Here is a 14,398-nt window from a genome sequence, read left to right as displayed (position 1 = left end):
TCTATATTTAAAATATTTCTTATTTTAAAGTTAAATTTTTAGAAAAACTTTGATTACTTACTTAAAACTTTTAGAAATTTGATATTTCTTATATTTTTCTTATTTTAGTGCTTTCATATTTCTTTCTAGATTTTTCAGATTTTCTTAAAATCAACTTTAGTTGATTTAGAATTTTAAAATAATGAAAAAAATATTAGTTGTCATTAATTATGATGATGACTTCTAATAAAAAAGATTTTACTATAAATATTTGGTTAATTTTCAACTCTTAAATATTAGAAAAACAGTGAAAAGACGATTTAATCTAAAGCTGAGATCGAAATTCTAAAATTTAGAATTTGTTCAAATAAGGAAAATTTCAATAACCAAAATTTATTAGGACAAAATTTAAATTAGAATTTTATTTGATATAAATAAAAGTTTAACTACCTATCATAATATTTTTTTAGAAGAAAAGGCTTTAAAAAAAATACTCGTGGGACTTTTTATCTTTTAAAATTGTGTCCTTTTTAAAAGGAATTAATTCCTAATATCCATCTTTTTTTTAAGTGTTCTAAATTTTTTCCTAATATTTAGAAATAATAATTTTTCTACTATTTATATATGTTAAAAGAAACCTCCCAACATATATATATTTTAGGAGTCTACATTAATTAGATATCATATATACCATGTATTTTAGGACTCTTTCCAGATTCTCTAGGAGTTGATATTATATATATAATGATATAATAATTGTAGGAAAAAGATGAAAAGATAATTTTATCTAAAGGGGAGTGTTTTAATAAAGGGTAAAAAGTTCAATTCACTTTTCTAAGGGTCTTCACACTTTTAATATATTATGGATATATCTGTAATCGATCGGATAAAAAGAGATCGATGGTTAATCTGTCAAATAGAAAATGAGCGATGGTTAATCCATTGGATAAAAAAGGTCGATGATTAATTTATCAGACTAATTACTATAATCGATCACTATTGAATTATATAGAATACCGATGTGTAACATCGATCGAATCAATAATCGATCTTTCTATATCTGTTGGATCGATAATTCACTGTCCATATATCGATCGGATTGATAATCGATCTATCTATATCGGTCGGATTGATAATCAATCTGTCCATGCGAATCAGGTTTTGATTAATTTGTAATTTTTAAAAGATTTTGGTGAGAGGAGGTTTTTCAATTCTTTTTTGATAGTTGGTGATTTGTGAACTAATTTATAACTTTTAAAACTTATAATTAAATTTTAAATTAAAAAAAATTAAAATACTTAAAATGGATCATTTCTCAAAAAAAAACAAAAACTTATAAACTCTTCAATCAAAAAAAAAACACTTAGTAGCCGTTTGACCATGAATTTTTATTTTTTTTTTCAAAAAATTATTTCTTTTTAGTAAAAAAAAAGTGAAAATAAAGTACGTTTGGCCATGAAAATTTCAAATACAATTTCAGAATTGTATTTGGAAAAGTGAACACAAGTTTTACTTGTTTTCGCTCATACTTTTCTTATAAAATTTTAAAAACAACTTTAATTTATATTCATGACCAAGTACAATTTCAACTCTAATTTTAACTCCAAAAAATTATGATTTTTATGATCAAACGGGCTTAAAAAATTCTTTTACAAAGAATCCCGAAAGAGAAATCTTAAACCTTTATATATTTTTATATTAGAAGGTTCCATTTAATCACAAAAGTCAAAAAGAGCAAAAAAATTGAAAAAAAGAGTTTTTGACTTTGTATAAAGTACACATATATATTTTCCTTGTTTGACAATAGCCAAAGTCTCTTCTTTTTCTTGAACTGAAGAAGTTAGGTTTACTTCGTCTCTGCTAGAGTACGGCAACAGTGGTTGTACCTTTTTTACCTTTTCCAGTTTTGTACTTGCCATTTTATCCCAAGAATGGTGTCGGATTCTGTGTTAATTGAACGGCTCCGGCAAATACTAACAGTTTCTGACCTTGAAACTGCCACTGCCGGGACTGTTCGTCGGATGCTTGAGGAGGAATTTGGGGTTGATTTACTTGATAGGAAAGCGTTTATAAGGGACCAAATCGATGTTTTCCTTCGAATCCATGTTCAAGAAACTCCAAATGATGACGCACAAGAAGTAGAGGATGTGAAGGAAGAGGAAAATGGTGATTCTTGTTCAGAGGGAGAGGAAGAATTAGTGGAGAATGACAATTCTAATGATACGGGTTCAAAGAAGAAAGCTAGGTATGGTTTCTCCATTTATGTATACCCATGGTTGATGTGCCATGGTTTCATGGCACTTTCGATGCTTAAAACCGAGAAATATGCAAGTACTTAGGCCTATTTTGGGAGATATGATGTGTTTTATGTACTGCTTTGGACTTTTTTTTTGCTTGAGCCGAGGGTCTATGGGAAACAGTCTCTCTGAGCTAGGTATGGCAGTGTCCACTGGCCCCGCTACTATTTTCATTAACGAGAGGAAATTGAATGGCACCCTTTTTGTTTATTGACTTGTTTCATATTTATTTATAGTGTCTTACAAATGCTAGGATATATGTGTGGTTATGTAAGATTGGACAAGATAAGAAATGATTCTAAAGAACTCTGCATAGAGGATAAAATGGTGCTTGCAATGGTTTGACTGTGTCCTACATAAGATGATTGAAGGCACTAAAAGGCGGTGTTGTCAAAGGTGCATTTAGAGGGCGTTGAATCACTGAAGCGAGGCTCAAAATGTGTTGAGCACTTGGCCTTCAGTGTCATAATCAAGGGTTTAAGACATACTTTTACTTACTAGTGAGTCTTTTTTCGCTAAAGCTCAATGCTTTACTTGTGCTTCGTGCTTAAAGCCTCAATGGACCTTAGAGCTTTTTCGCGCTTTTCACTTTTGATGACACTGCTAAAGGGAGAACAGGCTTAAAGTTATACAGAGGTGCTTTGTTCATAAAGGTCTACAATCTATCAAAATAAATACAAACTCAGTGAACGACATAACCCACTGGAAATGGAACGAAAGAAATCATATGGATGATGCCAACGTTGGGATTAATACTTAATTGTTGTTGTTACACGTAGGTTCGACATAGCGAAGAGTCTTTTGTAGACTGGTTAAAGACTTGTATGTCAGACTAATAAGTGTGAAAGAATCTCTAGTTTTGCAGACCCTAATTTACTTTGGAAGATAACTTATCTACTAATGGAATAAAATGGGTATAAGGAGATGTATATAGATGATCAATATAACAGTTATACCAAACACAGCTAGTTTGGGATTGTAGCATAGTTGATTTATTTATTTATCAGTTATTCATATCTTTGCATTGATTCAAGTTTAAATTGTTCAATGCATTCTAATCATGTTGCTGGGGGTCATTCTCTAGATAGTAGAAGTGAATGCAAAAGTTAATTGAAAGCAAGAATTTGTATGTTGGTGCATAACCTAGATGCTATTGTTTACTGATTATTCTCCCAACTATCAGCAAATACATGAGATATGGTAAAGCTATCACAGGAGAAGAAAGCTTCTTCCTGGCTATGTCTTGGTCATACACTTGTAAATCGTGCTTTGTCTATTGCTGTTCACACCAAATTGTTTTTTGATATTTTCAAGAAGGTCTGAGAAAGTGAATGGAGAAGAAAAGAGAAAAGGGGGCTTTAACAAACCATGTGCACTTTCTCCACAGCTTCAGAAATTGGTTGGCGAACCAGAACTTGGCAGACCAGAGGTGATGCTTAACTTGTATGGCATATTGCTGCTGCGATCCTCACTTTGTCTTTGATCTAATTCCTGTATATCGTTTGGTGATGTCTTTTTGTTAGTAGGTCGTCAAGAAGATTTGGGCCTATATCCGGGAGAAGAAATTACAAAACCCACAGAACAAGCGGAAAATTTTGTGTGATGATGTTTTGAGTGGAATTTTTCGGGCCAAAGCAATAGACATGTTCCAGATGAACAAAGTGCTATCCAAGCATATTTGGCCCATAGATGAGAAAGATGGTAACTTTACTTTCCTTTTGACAATTTCATTGTGGGATTTTGCAATATGAGCCATTTCGCATTGTCATGGTATTGCTGTAGTTATGGGGATTATTGCTTTTAGGTAATAAAGTGATTGCAGCAGAGCACTGTGCCTATGGCCTGTTGTTTTCTTGGTTCTTGAAGCAATAGTTGCATACTTTCCTGGTTTGTTGTGTAATTATTTGACAACCACAGCAATTACAGGGTTCAGTAAGGGGTTTCAGCAGTACGCCTAGCACCCCTGTCTAGATTAAAATTTCTGCTTGGTAGTGACTTCAGAGTTGTTTGTGGCTTCAGCTATAATATCTCTTAGACTCAGAACTCAACTTAGTGGAAGTTCTTGTGAAATTGTGAAATTTTTTGCATATTTAATATATATATTTTTTTGACTCACGCAGCCGCTGAAGTCAAATCTTCTGTGAAGAGGACACAGAAACAAGGCAGAGAAGAAGGTGAGAATAAATTGCTTGAAGTGCAGAAAGTAATGCTTTCTGCCTTTTCTAGGTTGCTTTGCAGTATGGTGAAGCCTTTGCTTCAGCTTTTCTCGAACTAACGACAGCATTTTGCTAAGTTAAATCTACAACTCTCAATTAACCAGCTTTAGATGAGCCAAAGCAGAAAGAGAAAAGGCAGAAAGGTGGAGGATCTGGCTTTCTTGCTCCAGTTCGATTGTCAGATGCTCTTGGGAAATTCTTTGGCAATGGTGAAAATTCCTTGCCGCGAGCTGAGGTTATCAAGCGAATATGGCAATATATAAAAGAAAATGAGCTGCAGGTTTGTTGCATTTTCCGCTGACATCCTTCATCATTTCAGTTCTTGTTTTGGTTTTGCTACTCATTCAGTTAACATATTCTTTTTATAAAAAAGTTGGCACTCCTTGAGCTTCTCGCAATTTAGCATTGTTTTTAAGCTGTTATGATTGGATGACATCATGTCAGATCTGCTGTTACTAGGGTCTATAACCGCAGGAAGAAGGGTGAAAATAAAGCTTAAATGTATCTGTTTTATTTATTAATGATTCTATGTATGTAATTCTAGTAGTTTCTAGCAGTTACATAGCAGTTTAGGCAGTTGTTTTGTGATATGTTGTACTGGGAAGAAAGCATAAACTATCAGATTATGCTGTAGGATTTTCTGGCAGATTAGGAGGTTAAGGTTCCTCGAAATGCCTTGGTTGTCGAAATATTCTCTATTTGTTAATTGTAAAACTCGTTCTACTTGGTGATGACAGTAAATAATAGTTGAAGTGTTGTTTCTACTTTTGCATTGTTTTGGAAGTCTACAGATTTCTTGCACAAGTAGATTTCAGGATTCCTAATAATTTTGGTATCGAAGCCTTTATGGTTTCAACCAGAATGGAAGGGAGGATTGAACGATTAGAGAAGACAATGGCCGAAGTACAAGACGAGATTGGTTCAGTACGTGATTACATGGAGCAGTTACGAGACTGGATGCAGAAAAAAGATGAACATGTCGCTGAAAATTCTTCAACATATGAAAGGAAATGAAAGATTCAGACAAATCCAACTAAAGACACAGATATGATGGCGGAAAACAGCAACAATCGCAGAAGCGATGAATTCTGGGAAGTTCAGCCACAATTTCGTGAAGAAACACGTCCTAGAAGATTGGAACTGCCCTTAGTGACAACCCATATGGGTGGCTTAACAGAGCAGAGCGTTATTTTCATTTCAATGGCATTGATGACAAGGAAAAACTGGAGGCTGCTGCTGTTTGCTGTGAAGGTAGAGCCCTAAATTGGTTCTAATGGTGGGAGACAAGAACACCAACTGTCATATGGGATGTGTCTCGAGTAGCCGTACTCTACCGATTCACTCCATCACAGTTAGGAAACTTATATGTGGTGTTGATGGGACGGCAACAAGCTGGAAGTGTGGCCCAATACAGAGAAGATTTTGAATTACTTTCAGCCCCCTTGAAAGATGCGGATGATGCAGTTTTGATGGGGATTTTTACAAAAGGACTGAGAGGAGAGATCAAGGCAGAATTGCGTCTAAGTAAGTTAGGAACTCTAACCCAAATCATGGACCAAAGCCAGTGTATTGAAGAAAAGAATTGGGCTCTCAGCCAAGCCCACTTGCCTTCGCATATGTTTATGACACTTCCTAGGGGTTCAACACATTTTCAAGTGACTGGCAATAGTCAAATGGGAAGTGTTACAAGTCCACATGTGCGTGTAGCCACAACACCTTATCATTCTGCCTTAACAACAGTTACAACTGTACCACGACATTTTCAAGAGCAGAAGCTAGGAGAAATCATGCAGCCAGGACCTGGAAATTCTGCTAGCCATGGAGGATCATACAAAAGGCTATTGGATGCAGAGTATTAGGATAAATTAAGAAAAGGACTTCGTTTTCGCTGCGATGAGAAATATGGCCCCAATCATCGGTGCAATTCAAAACAATAAACTTGCTTATTGTTGCAGCAAAGGATATCGAAGATGGAGATATAGAAGAACATTCGGAGGAAATAATAAGTATAGGGATGGATCAATTAAGTGTTCAAGAACATCCAGAGTCTCAAAAGTTAATGGAATTGGCTTTGTACTCTGTTGCAGGATTTACCACAAAAAAGTCTTAGAAGGTATGGGGAACAATATTGGGAAAGAAGGTTATTGTGTTGATTGATAGCGGAGCATCAACTAATTTTATCTCTTGCACATTGGCTGAAGCATTAGAGTTAAAGAAAATATAAACAAAGTCATTTGTGGTGGAATTAGGAAATGGGCAGCCGGTAAAGTGTAAGGGCAGCTGCAAAGAAGTGGAATTGTGGATTGATAAATTAAGGATAACACAAGATTATTTCCTTTTTGATTTGGGGAAATGCCGATGTGGTGTTGGTATTAGAGTGGCTGAAAACCTTGGGAGATATTCAAGCCAATTTCAAGGCGTTGACGCTGAAATTTGAAATAGGAGGGCAAACACGAGTTATTCAAGGAGATCCCTCATTGCCCAGATCAGTGGCATCACACAAAATTTTGTTTGAAGCTTTGCAAAAAGATGGGGAAGAGTATTATGTTGACCTGAATGAATTAAACAACAAAGGAAGTCCAAGAGAATTTGGATTTCCAGCAATTACTACAAGAATTTGGAACTTCATTTGAGGAACTAAAAGGGTTGCCAGCTAGTAGGAGTCATGATCAGGCTATCTTGCTTAACGAGGGATCTAATCCACCCAATATTCGTCCATATCGTTACCCTCATTACTAGAAAAATGAGATTGAGCAAATTGTCCAGGAAATGCTTGTAGCTGGTATCATTCAACCAAGCACAAGTCCTTTCTCTAGTCCTATGTTGCTAGTTCGCAAAAAAGATGGTAGCTGGCGATTTTGTGTGGATTATCGAGCCCTTAATAAGATTACTGCTCCCAATAAATTTCCAATTCCAGCAATCGTGGATGAACTTGGGGTGGATTAATGCAAAACAACCTATAAGATTAGTTGATATTACTACGAAGTTTGATTACAAATCAAGGACTACAACAAGGTAGAAAGGTAAAGTAGCAATCACAATATACCAGTTAAAAAAGATGAGTAATAAGGTTAAACAAAAAAAAAAAAAGTATCATTCTTCACAATTCAAAGAACCATTAGATTATAATATTTTTAGCGAAAAAGAAATTCAACATTTTGTAATAATTATTCATGGAGGAATTAATCTCTCCTCCTATAAAGTACTTTCTTATTTTGTTTTATTCCACTCTTAATTATCTACCAGCATCTCGCTTTCATTGCAATATAAAACACAAAAATGTTAACTTAATGAATGTTTATTAATTTATAGAAAAAAGAAGGAAAAAACTCAATTGACAACGTGAAATTTTTAAATTAAACATTCTTTCTTTGAAAAGGAAAATGAATATGTAAAATCATTTTCTGCAACAAGCGCACCAATTCTAATTGTATCAGTTCTTTAACTAGTTACTTCTTCTCTTCCTACATTGGATTTAGCAAGAAAAGATCTAGCAGGTATAACATGTGCACTATAACTAATTATCTTTTCAAACTACTTAGGACTAAATGATATCCTTCTATGCATTTCCATGTCACTAGAAAGTGTCCTTTTTGGGCTTCCCCCTCCTCTTTCTGGTGCTGCTTCAATAGTACTACTTTGCTTTCTTGGCCTTCCCTTGCTTTTAGCAGGTGCTTCAACTATTTCAGAAGTACTTTTCTTTCTTTGTCTTCCTCTGGCTCCAGGAGGTGTTTCAGAACTACCAATTAGTTTCCTTGACCTTCCTCTTTCTCTAGCAGGTGCTTCAACAACTTCAGAAGTAGTTGTTACTTTTCTTGGTCTTCCCCTTACTCTAGGAAGTATTTCAAAAGTACCAATTAGCTTTCTTGGATGTCTCAACTTCAGAGTTAGTTGTTACCTTAGGCTCTTTATTTTATCTTCTTCCTTAAAAAATAAAGAGACTAAGGTAACAACTAATTCTGAATTTATTGAAGCACCTGGTAGAGACAAGGGGCGTCCAAGAAAGCTAATTGGTACTTTTGAAACACTTTCTAGAGTCAGGGTAAGACCAAGAAACATAACAACTACTTCTGAAGTTGTTGAAGCATCTGCCAAAGGCAGAGGAGGGCCAAGAAAACTAATTGGTACTTCTGAAACACCTCCTAAAGCCCGAGGGAGACCAAGAAAGAAAACAATTGCTTTTGATGTTGTTGAAGCACCCGCTAAAAGCAAGGGAAGGCCAAGAGAACAAAGTAGTTCTACTGAAGCACCAGAAAGAAAGAGGCGGCAGGGGAAGCCCAAAAATCTAGTTACATGGAATTGCATAGAAGGACATGATTTAGTCCCGAGTAGTTTGAAAATCTAATTAGTTATAGTGCATAAGTTGCACCTGCTCGATATTTTCTTGCTCAATCTAATATAGGCACATAAGTAGTATCTGGTTACTGAACTAAGACAATTAGAATTAATGTGTTTGCTGCTGAAAATAATTTTACAACGTACAATAAAAAATTGAGATAAAATTTTAAGTTTGTGATGTAGCTACTAACTATATTTTGTATCATTGCCATAGCAAGTAATGTTGAATACTATTTTATATTAATGTAAAACAACCTATAAGATTTGTTGATATTACTATGGATTCTGATTACAAATCAAGGAGTACAACAAGGTAGAAAGAAAAAGTAGCAATCACAATTTACCAGCTAAAAAGATGGTTAATTGGGTTAAACAAAAGGAAAAAGTAAAGAACCATTAGATTAAAATATTTTTAGCGAAAAAGAAACTCAACATTTTGTAATAATTATTCATGGAGGAATTAATCTCTCTTTTTATGAAGTTGTTGAAGCATTTGCTAGAGACAGAGGACGTACAATAATTGATACTTTTGTAACACTTCCTAGAGTTAGGGTAAGACCAAGAAACGTAACAACTACTTCTGAAGTTGTTGAAGCGTTTGCTTGAGAAAGAGGAATGCCAAGATCACTAACTGGTACTTTTGAAACACCTCCTAGAGCCAGAGGAAGACTAAGAAAGTAACTACTTTTGAAGTTGTTGAAATACCTGCTAAAAGCAAGGGTACTGCTGAAGTTGGTGAAGCGCCAGAAAGATGCAAAGGAAGCCCAAAAATCTCGTGACATGGAAATGCATTAAAGGACATCATTTAGTCCTAAGTAGTTTGAAAATCTAATTAGGTATGGTGCACTTGTTGCACCTGCTTGATATTTTCTTGCTCAATCTAATGTAGGCAGAGAAGGAGTACCACGTTAAAGAACTAAGACAATTAGAATTTGTGCGTTTGTTTTCAAAATGATTTTACAACGTACAATAAAAATGTTGAAAATTGGGATAAAATTTTAAGTTTGTGATGTAGCTACTAACTATATTTTGTATCATTGCCATAGCAAGTAATATAGAATATTATTATATATTAATGAAAACAACCTATAAGATCAGTTGATATTACTATGGATTTTGATTACAAATCAAGGACTACAACAAGGTAGAAAGGTAAAGTAGCAATCACAATATACCAACTAAGAGATGAGTAATAAGGTTAAACAAAAAGAAAGTATTGTTTTATTCAATATTTTTAGTGAAAATGAAATTCAACATTTTGTGATTATTCATGGAAGAATTAATCTTTCCTTCTATAAAGTACTTTCATATTTTGTTTTATTCCATTCTTAATTATCTATCAGCACCTTGCTTTCATTGCAATATAAACCACAAAATGTTTTCTTAATGAATGCTTATTAATTTATAGAAAAAATTAGGGAAAAAACTCAATTGACAACGTGAAATTTTTAAATTATTCTTTTTTTTTGAAAAGGAAAATGAATATGTAAAATCATTTTCGGTAACAAACGTACCAATTCTAATTGTCTTTGTTCTTTAACCGGTTACTCCTAATTTTCTACATTGGATTGAGCAAGAAAAGATCTAGCAGGTGCAACATGTTCACTATAACTAATTAGCTTTTCAAACTACCCAGGACTAAGTGATATTCTTACATGCATTTCCATGTCACTAGAAAGTGTCCTTTTTGGGCTTCCCCTAGTACTTTCTGGTGCTTCAACAACTTTAGTAATACTACTTTGCTTTCTTGGCTTTCCTTTGCTTTTAGAAGGTGCTTCAACAACTTCAAATGTAGTTTTCTTTCTTGGTCTTCCTCTGGCTCTAGGAGGTGTTTCAGAAGTACCAATTAGTTTTTTTAGTCTTCCTCTTCCTCCAGCAGGTGCTTCAACAATTTCAGAAGTAGTTGTTACCTTTCTTAGTCGTCCCTTGGCTTTAGGAAGTGTTTCAATAGTACCAGTTAGCTTTGCTTCAACTACTTTAGAATTAGTCTTTACCTTAGGCTCTTTATTTTATCTTCTTCCTTGGAAAATAAAGAGCTTAAGGTAACAACTATTTCTAAAGTTGCTGAAGCACCTGCTAAAGACAGAGGAAGTCCAAGAAAGCTAATTAGTACTTTTGAAACACTTCCTAGAGTCAAGGTAAGACCAAGAAACGTAGCAACTACTTCTGAAGTTGTTGAAGCATTTGCTTGAGAAAGAGGAATGTCAAGATAACTAATTGATACTTCTGAAACACTTCCTAGAGCCAGATGAAGACCAAAAAAGAAAACAACTACTTTTGAAGTTGTTGTAACACCTGCTAAAAGCAAGGAAAAGTCAAGAGAGCAAAGTAGTACTACTGAAGCAAGCTTGTTGAAGTACTAGAAAGATGACGGGGAAATCCAAAATTCTAGTAGTATGAAATGCATTGAAGGATATCATTTAATCCTAAGTAATTTGAAAATATAATTAGTTATAGTGCACAAGTTGCTCCTGCTCGATATTTTCTTGCTCAATCTAATGTAGGTAGAGAAGGAGTACCTGGTTAAAGAACTAAGACAATTTGAATTGGTGCATTTGTTGTCGAAAATGATTTTGCAACGTACAATAAAAATGTTGAAAATTGGGATAAAATTTTAGGTCTCTGATGTAGCTACTAACTATATTATGTTTCATTACCATAGCAAGTAATATAGAATACTATTATATATTAATGCAAAACAACCTATAAGATCAGTTGATATTACTATGGATTTTGATTACAAATCAAGGACTACAACAAGGTAGAAAGGTAAAGTAGCAATCACAATATACCAGCTAAAAGAGATGAGTAATAAGGTTAAACAAAAAGAAAGATTTTTCTTCTCAATTCAAAGAACCATTAGAATAAAATATTTTTAGCGAAAAAGAAATTCAACATTTTGTAATTATTCATAGAGGAATTAATCTCTCCTTCTATAAAGTATTTTCTTATTTTGTTTTATTCCGCTCTTAATTATCTTAGCAACACCTCGCTTTCATTGCAATATAAACCACAAAAATGTTAACTTAATGTTTATTAATTTAGGAAAAAAACTCAATTAACAACTTGAAATTTTTAAATTAAACTAGTTCTTTTTTTAAAGGAAAATAAATATGTAAAATCATTTTCGGCAACAAGCGCACCAATTCTAATTATCTTAGTTCTTTAACTAGCTATTCCTAATTTCCTACGTTGGATTGAGCAAGAAAAGATCTAGCAGGTGCAACATGTTCACTATAACTAATTAGCTTTTCAAACTATTCACGACTAAGTGATATCCTTCTATGCATTTCCATGTCACTAGAAAGTGTCCTTTTGGGGCTTCCCCTAGTACTTTCTGGTGCTTCAACAACTTTAGTAATACTACTTTGCTTTCTTGGCCTTCCTTTGCTTTTTAGCAAGTGCTTCAATAACTTCAAAAGTAAATTTCTTTCTTGGTCTTCCTCTGGCTCTAGGAGGTGTTTCAGAAGTACCAATTAGTTTTCTTGGCCTTCCTCTTCCTCTAGAAGGTGCTTCAACAACTTTAGTAGTTGTTACCTTTCTTGGTCTTCCCCTGGCTCTAGGTAGTGTTTCGAAAGTACTAATTAGCTTTCTTGAGCGTCCCCTGTCTCTAGCCGGTGCTTCAACAACTTCAGAATTAGTTGTTACCTTAGTCTCTTTATTTTTCAAGAAAGAAGATATTAGTTATATTCGCACACATACATATACTATTATGTAGCAGTATTGCTCTCAAATGGTTAAAGTCACTGGAGGTTTAAGATATTTTTTCCTGGGAAAGGAAAAAACTATAAAGAAAAGAGGTTAGATAAGCTGGATTAATTAAACATGAAATAGGCTGCTGTTCAAAAGGAAAAAAAATGTTATTATCTCAAATTTTGAATTCTTTGATATGGAAAACTTAACAAAAAGTGTAATGGCATTACTCAAAACAAAATTGAAAGGGAGGTCAAATATAACAAGATGACTGAAGACATAAACTAATAGTCATGATTAAAATGTTATTTAAAAGTTAATGAGAACTTCAGTCAACTCTATTTAGCAGGGTCAGAAGTCCAATGGATTATCTTTTGTTGACGTAGATTCTTGAAACACAAAAAAGAATGTCAAACCCTGAATGTCCTTCTATAATTAATATTCTCATGCTAGGTGCAACGTGTGCACTATAACTATTTGGATTTTCAAACTACTTGGGACTGAATAATATTCTTCTATGCATTTCCATGTCACTAAAAAATGTCCTTTTTGGGCTGCCCTGCCTCGTTCTGGTGCTTCAGTAGTACTATGTTGCTCTCTTTGTCTTACCTTGCTTTTACCAGGTGCTTCAAATGTAGTAGCTTTCTTTCTTGGTCTTCCTCTGGCTCTAGGAGGTGTTTTAGAAGTACCAACTAATTTTCTTGGCCTTCCTCTTCCTCTAGTAGGTGCTTCAACAACTTTAGAAGTAGTTGTTACCTTTCTTGGTCTTCCCCTGGCTCTAGGAAGTGTTTCAGAAGTACCAATTAGCTTTCTTGAATGTCCCTCGCCTCTAGCAGGTTCTTCAGCAACTTCAAAATTAGTTATATAATTAATATCTATATGAGATGTGAATATTTCTTGGGACTGTAAAGGAATTTACTGAAGCAAATCCCCCATCCCTTAGCAGTTATACTGTGGTTGTATGTTAGGCATGTGTACCAGGTTTTAAAACATCTCAGGACTTGATAATGTGCTTGTTTCTTTGCAGGATCCATCCAATAAGAAGACAATTATCTGTGATGAACGGTTGAAAGAACTATTTCAAGTTGATTCGTTCCATGGCTTCACAGTTTCGAAACTGCTGACTGCTCATTTTATCAAATGAGAAGACTGATATTGTGGTCTGCTTGCAGTTGGCAATGAGAGTAATTTGTCTTCTATCTGGCCATGTTTGTGGTTCCTCTTTCTTAGTTTCTATGGTTTTCAGGTACAGTCATTTAGCCATAGTATAGGAATATATGATCTTGAATGTTAGCAAAATACCTATTAATCTCAACCCCTTCTGCCAATGCAAAAGATAAAATGAAGAAAGCAAAGTTGTTGTCCTTCCTGGGACTCCGATAAAATTGGAGCAATGGAAAAAAAGAATTGTTATATCCTTTATTCATGCTTGGATGTTCTTTTTCGTTGGTTTGCTTGGTTAACTATCTATCTAAACCGGGGGTGTATCAGAAACAGCCTCTCTACTTCACCTGAGGTAGTGGTATGGTCTCGTACACTCTACCCTCCCCAGACGCCACTATGTGAGAATAAACTAGGTATGTTGTTGTTGTTGTTGTTGTTGCTTGGTTAACTATCTAACATCCAGCCTATCCATATTTGCATCGTGTAAAGCTCATTAAAGGAGGAAGTGCTCCCTACAGGAGTTACTCCAATTTCTGGTGTTTGAATCTGGAATCTCTGGTTAAGTGAGGAAGAATACTACTCATCCCACCGCACTTTATTCTGATCAAAGCATAGTTGCTCTAGTGTTGGCCTTTTTGTGTAATAATGGTTGTGCGATATTTCTTTTCTCCCTCGATCGATTCCTCGTCATTCTTTTGGTTTGAATTTACT

At 34.5% G+C, this 14,398-nt stretch overlaps 1 protein-coding gene across 2 annotated transcripts; it reads left to right on the top strand.

Moving 5' to 3' along the window:
* The first annotated feature begins 1,693 nt into the window (after positions 1–1,693).
* LOC107840320 (upstream activation factor subunit spp27) lies at positions 1,694–13,967 on the top strand. Of its 2 annotated transcripts, none has more exons than XM_016684154.2 (6): positions 1,694–2,224; positions 3,594–3,705; positions 3,803–3,977; positions 4,397–4,450; positions 4,597–4,772; positions 13,551–13,967. In XM_016684154.2, exons 1-6 carry the CDS (start codon positions 1,911–1,913, stop codon positions 13,665–13,667), a joined length of 948 nt encoding a protein of 315 aa, XP_016539640.1. In that variant the 5' UTR covers positions 1,694–1,910; the 3' UTR covers positions 13,668–13,967. The 2 variants fall into 2 exon arrangements, with proteins under 2 accessions (XP_016539640.1, XP_016539639.1); XM_016684153.2 differs by having other exon boundaries at positions 1,735–2,224; positions 3,591–3,705.
* Positions 13,968–14,398: the final 431 nt, after the last annotated feature.

Source organism: Capsicum annuum, chromosome 8 (genome assembly GCF_002878395.1).
Source record: "Capsicum annuum cultivar UCD-10X-F1 chromosome 8, UCD10Xv1.1, whole genome shotgun sequence".
NCBI lineage: Eukaryota > Viridiplantae > Streptophyta > Magnoliopsida > Solanales > Solanaceae > Capsicum > Capsicum annuum.
This window is presented reverse-complemented; position numbering and strand designations above follow the sequence as displayed.

Excerpts from the sequence above, each read along its gene's own strand:
- LOC107840320 (XM_016684153.2), top strand. The coding sequence starts at position 1,911 with ATGGTGTCGGATTCTGTGTTAATTGAACGGCTCCGGCAAATACTAACA. Across the intron at positions 3,706-3,802 it reads CAGAACTTGGCAGACCAGAG|GTCGTCAAGAAGATTTGGGC; the intron begins GTGATGCTTAAC and ends TTTTGTTAGTAG. Across the intron at positions 4,773-13,550 it reads TAAAAGAAAATGAGCTGCAG|GATCCATCCAATAAGAAGAC; the intron begins GTTTGTTGCATT and ends GTTTCTTTGCAG.